General features: G+C 63.5%; 1 protein-coding gene across 1 annotated transcript in view; it reads left to right on the forward strand.

Moving 5' to 3' along the window:
- The first annotated feature begins 36 nt into the window (after nt 1-36).
- Nucleotides 37-277, forward strand: part of ELF3 (E74-like factor 3 (ets domain transcription factor, epithelial-specific )) — a 3,111-nt gene continuing 2,870 nt past the window's right edge. Inside the window, exon 1 of the mRNA XM_009868491.1 lies at nt 37-204. Coding sequence (XP_009866793.1) covers nt 42-204 — 163 coding nt within the window. The 5' untranslated portion in view covers nt 37-41. The remainder of the gene's footprint in view (nt 205-277) is intronic.

Consider the following 277-nt stretch of genomic DNA (forward strand, 5'->3'; position numbering starts at 1 on the left):
GCAGGGCTGGGGCTCACTGTCATCTCTCGGCACAGAGCCTGATGGCGGGGTCTTGCGAGATCAGCAACATCTTCTCTAACTACATCAGTGCCATGTACCAACCGGAGGAGGTGCAGCCCACCCTGGACATGCTGGGACACCTCGGGGACGACAGCGCCCTGGGGCTGACCCTCCCCACCAGCCAGCCGCTGGCACAGGGCACAGGTAGGACTTGGGGAGAGGTGGAGGCTGCACTGGGCAGCAGCGAGGAAGAGCAGGGGGCTTGAATGAGCATTGC

Source organism: Apaloderma vittatum, unplaced genomic scaffold, assembly GCF_000703405.1.
Source record: "Apaloderma vittatum isolate BGI_N311 unplaced genomic scaffold, ASM70340v1 scaffold32434, whole genome shotgun sequence".
In the NCBI taxonomy this organism is placed as follows: domain Eukaryota; kingdom Metazoa; phylum Chordata; class Aves; order Trogoniformes; family Trogonidae; genus Apaloderma; species Apaloderma vittatum.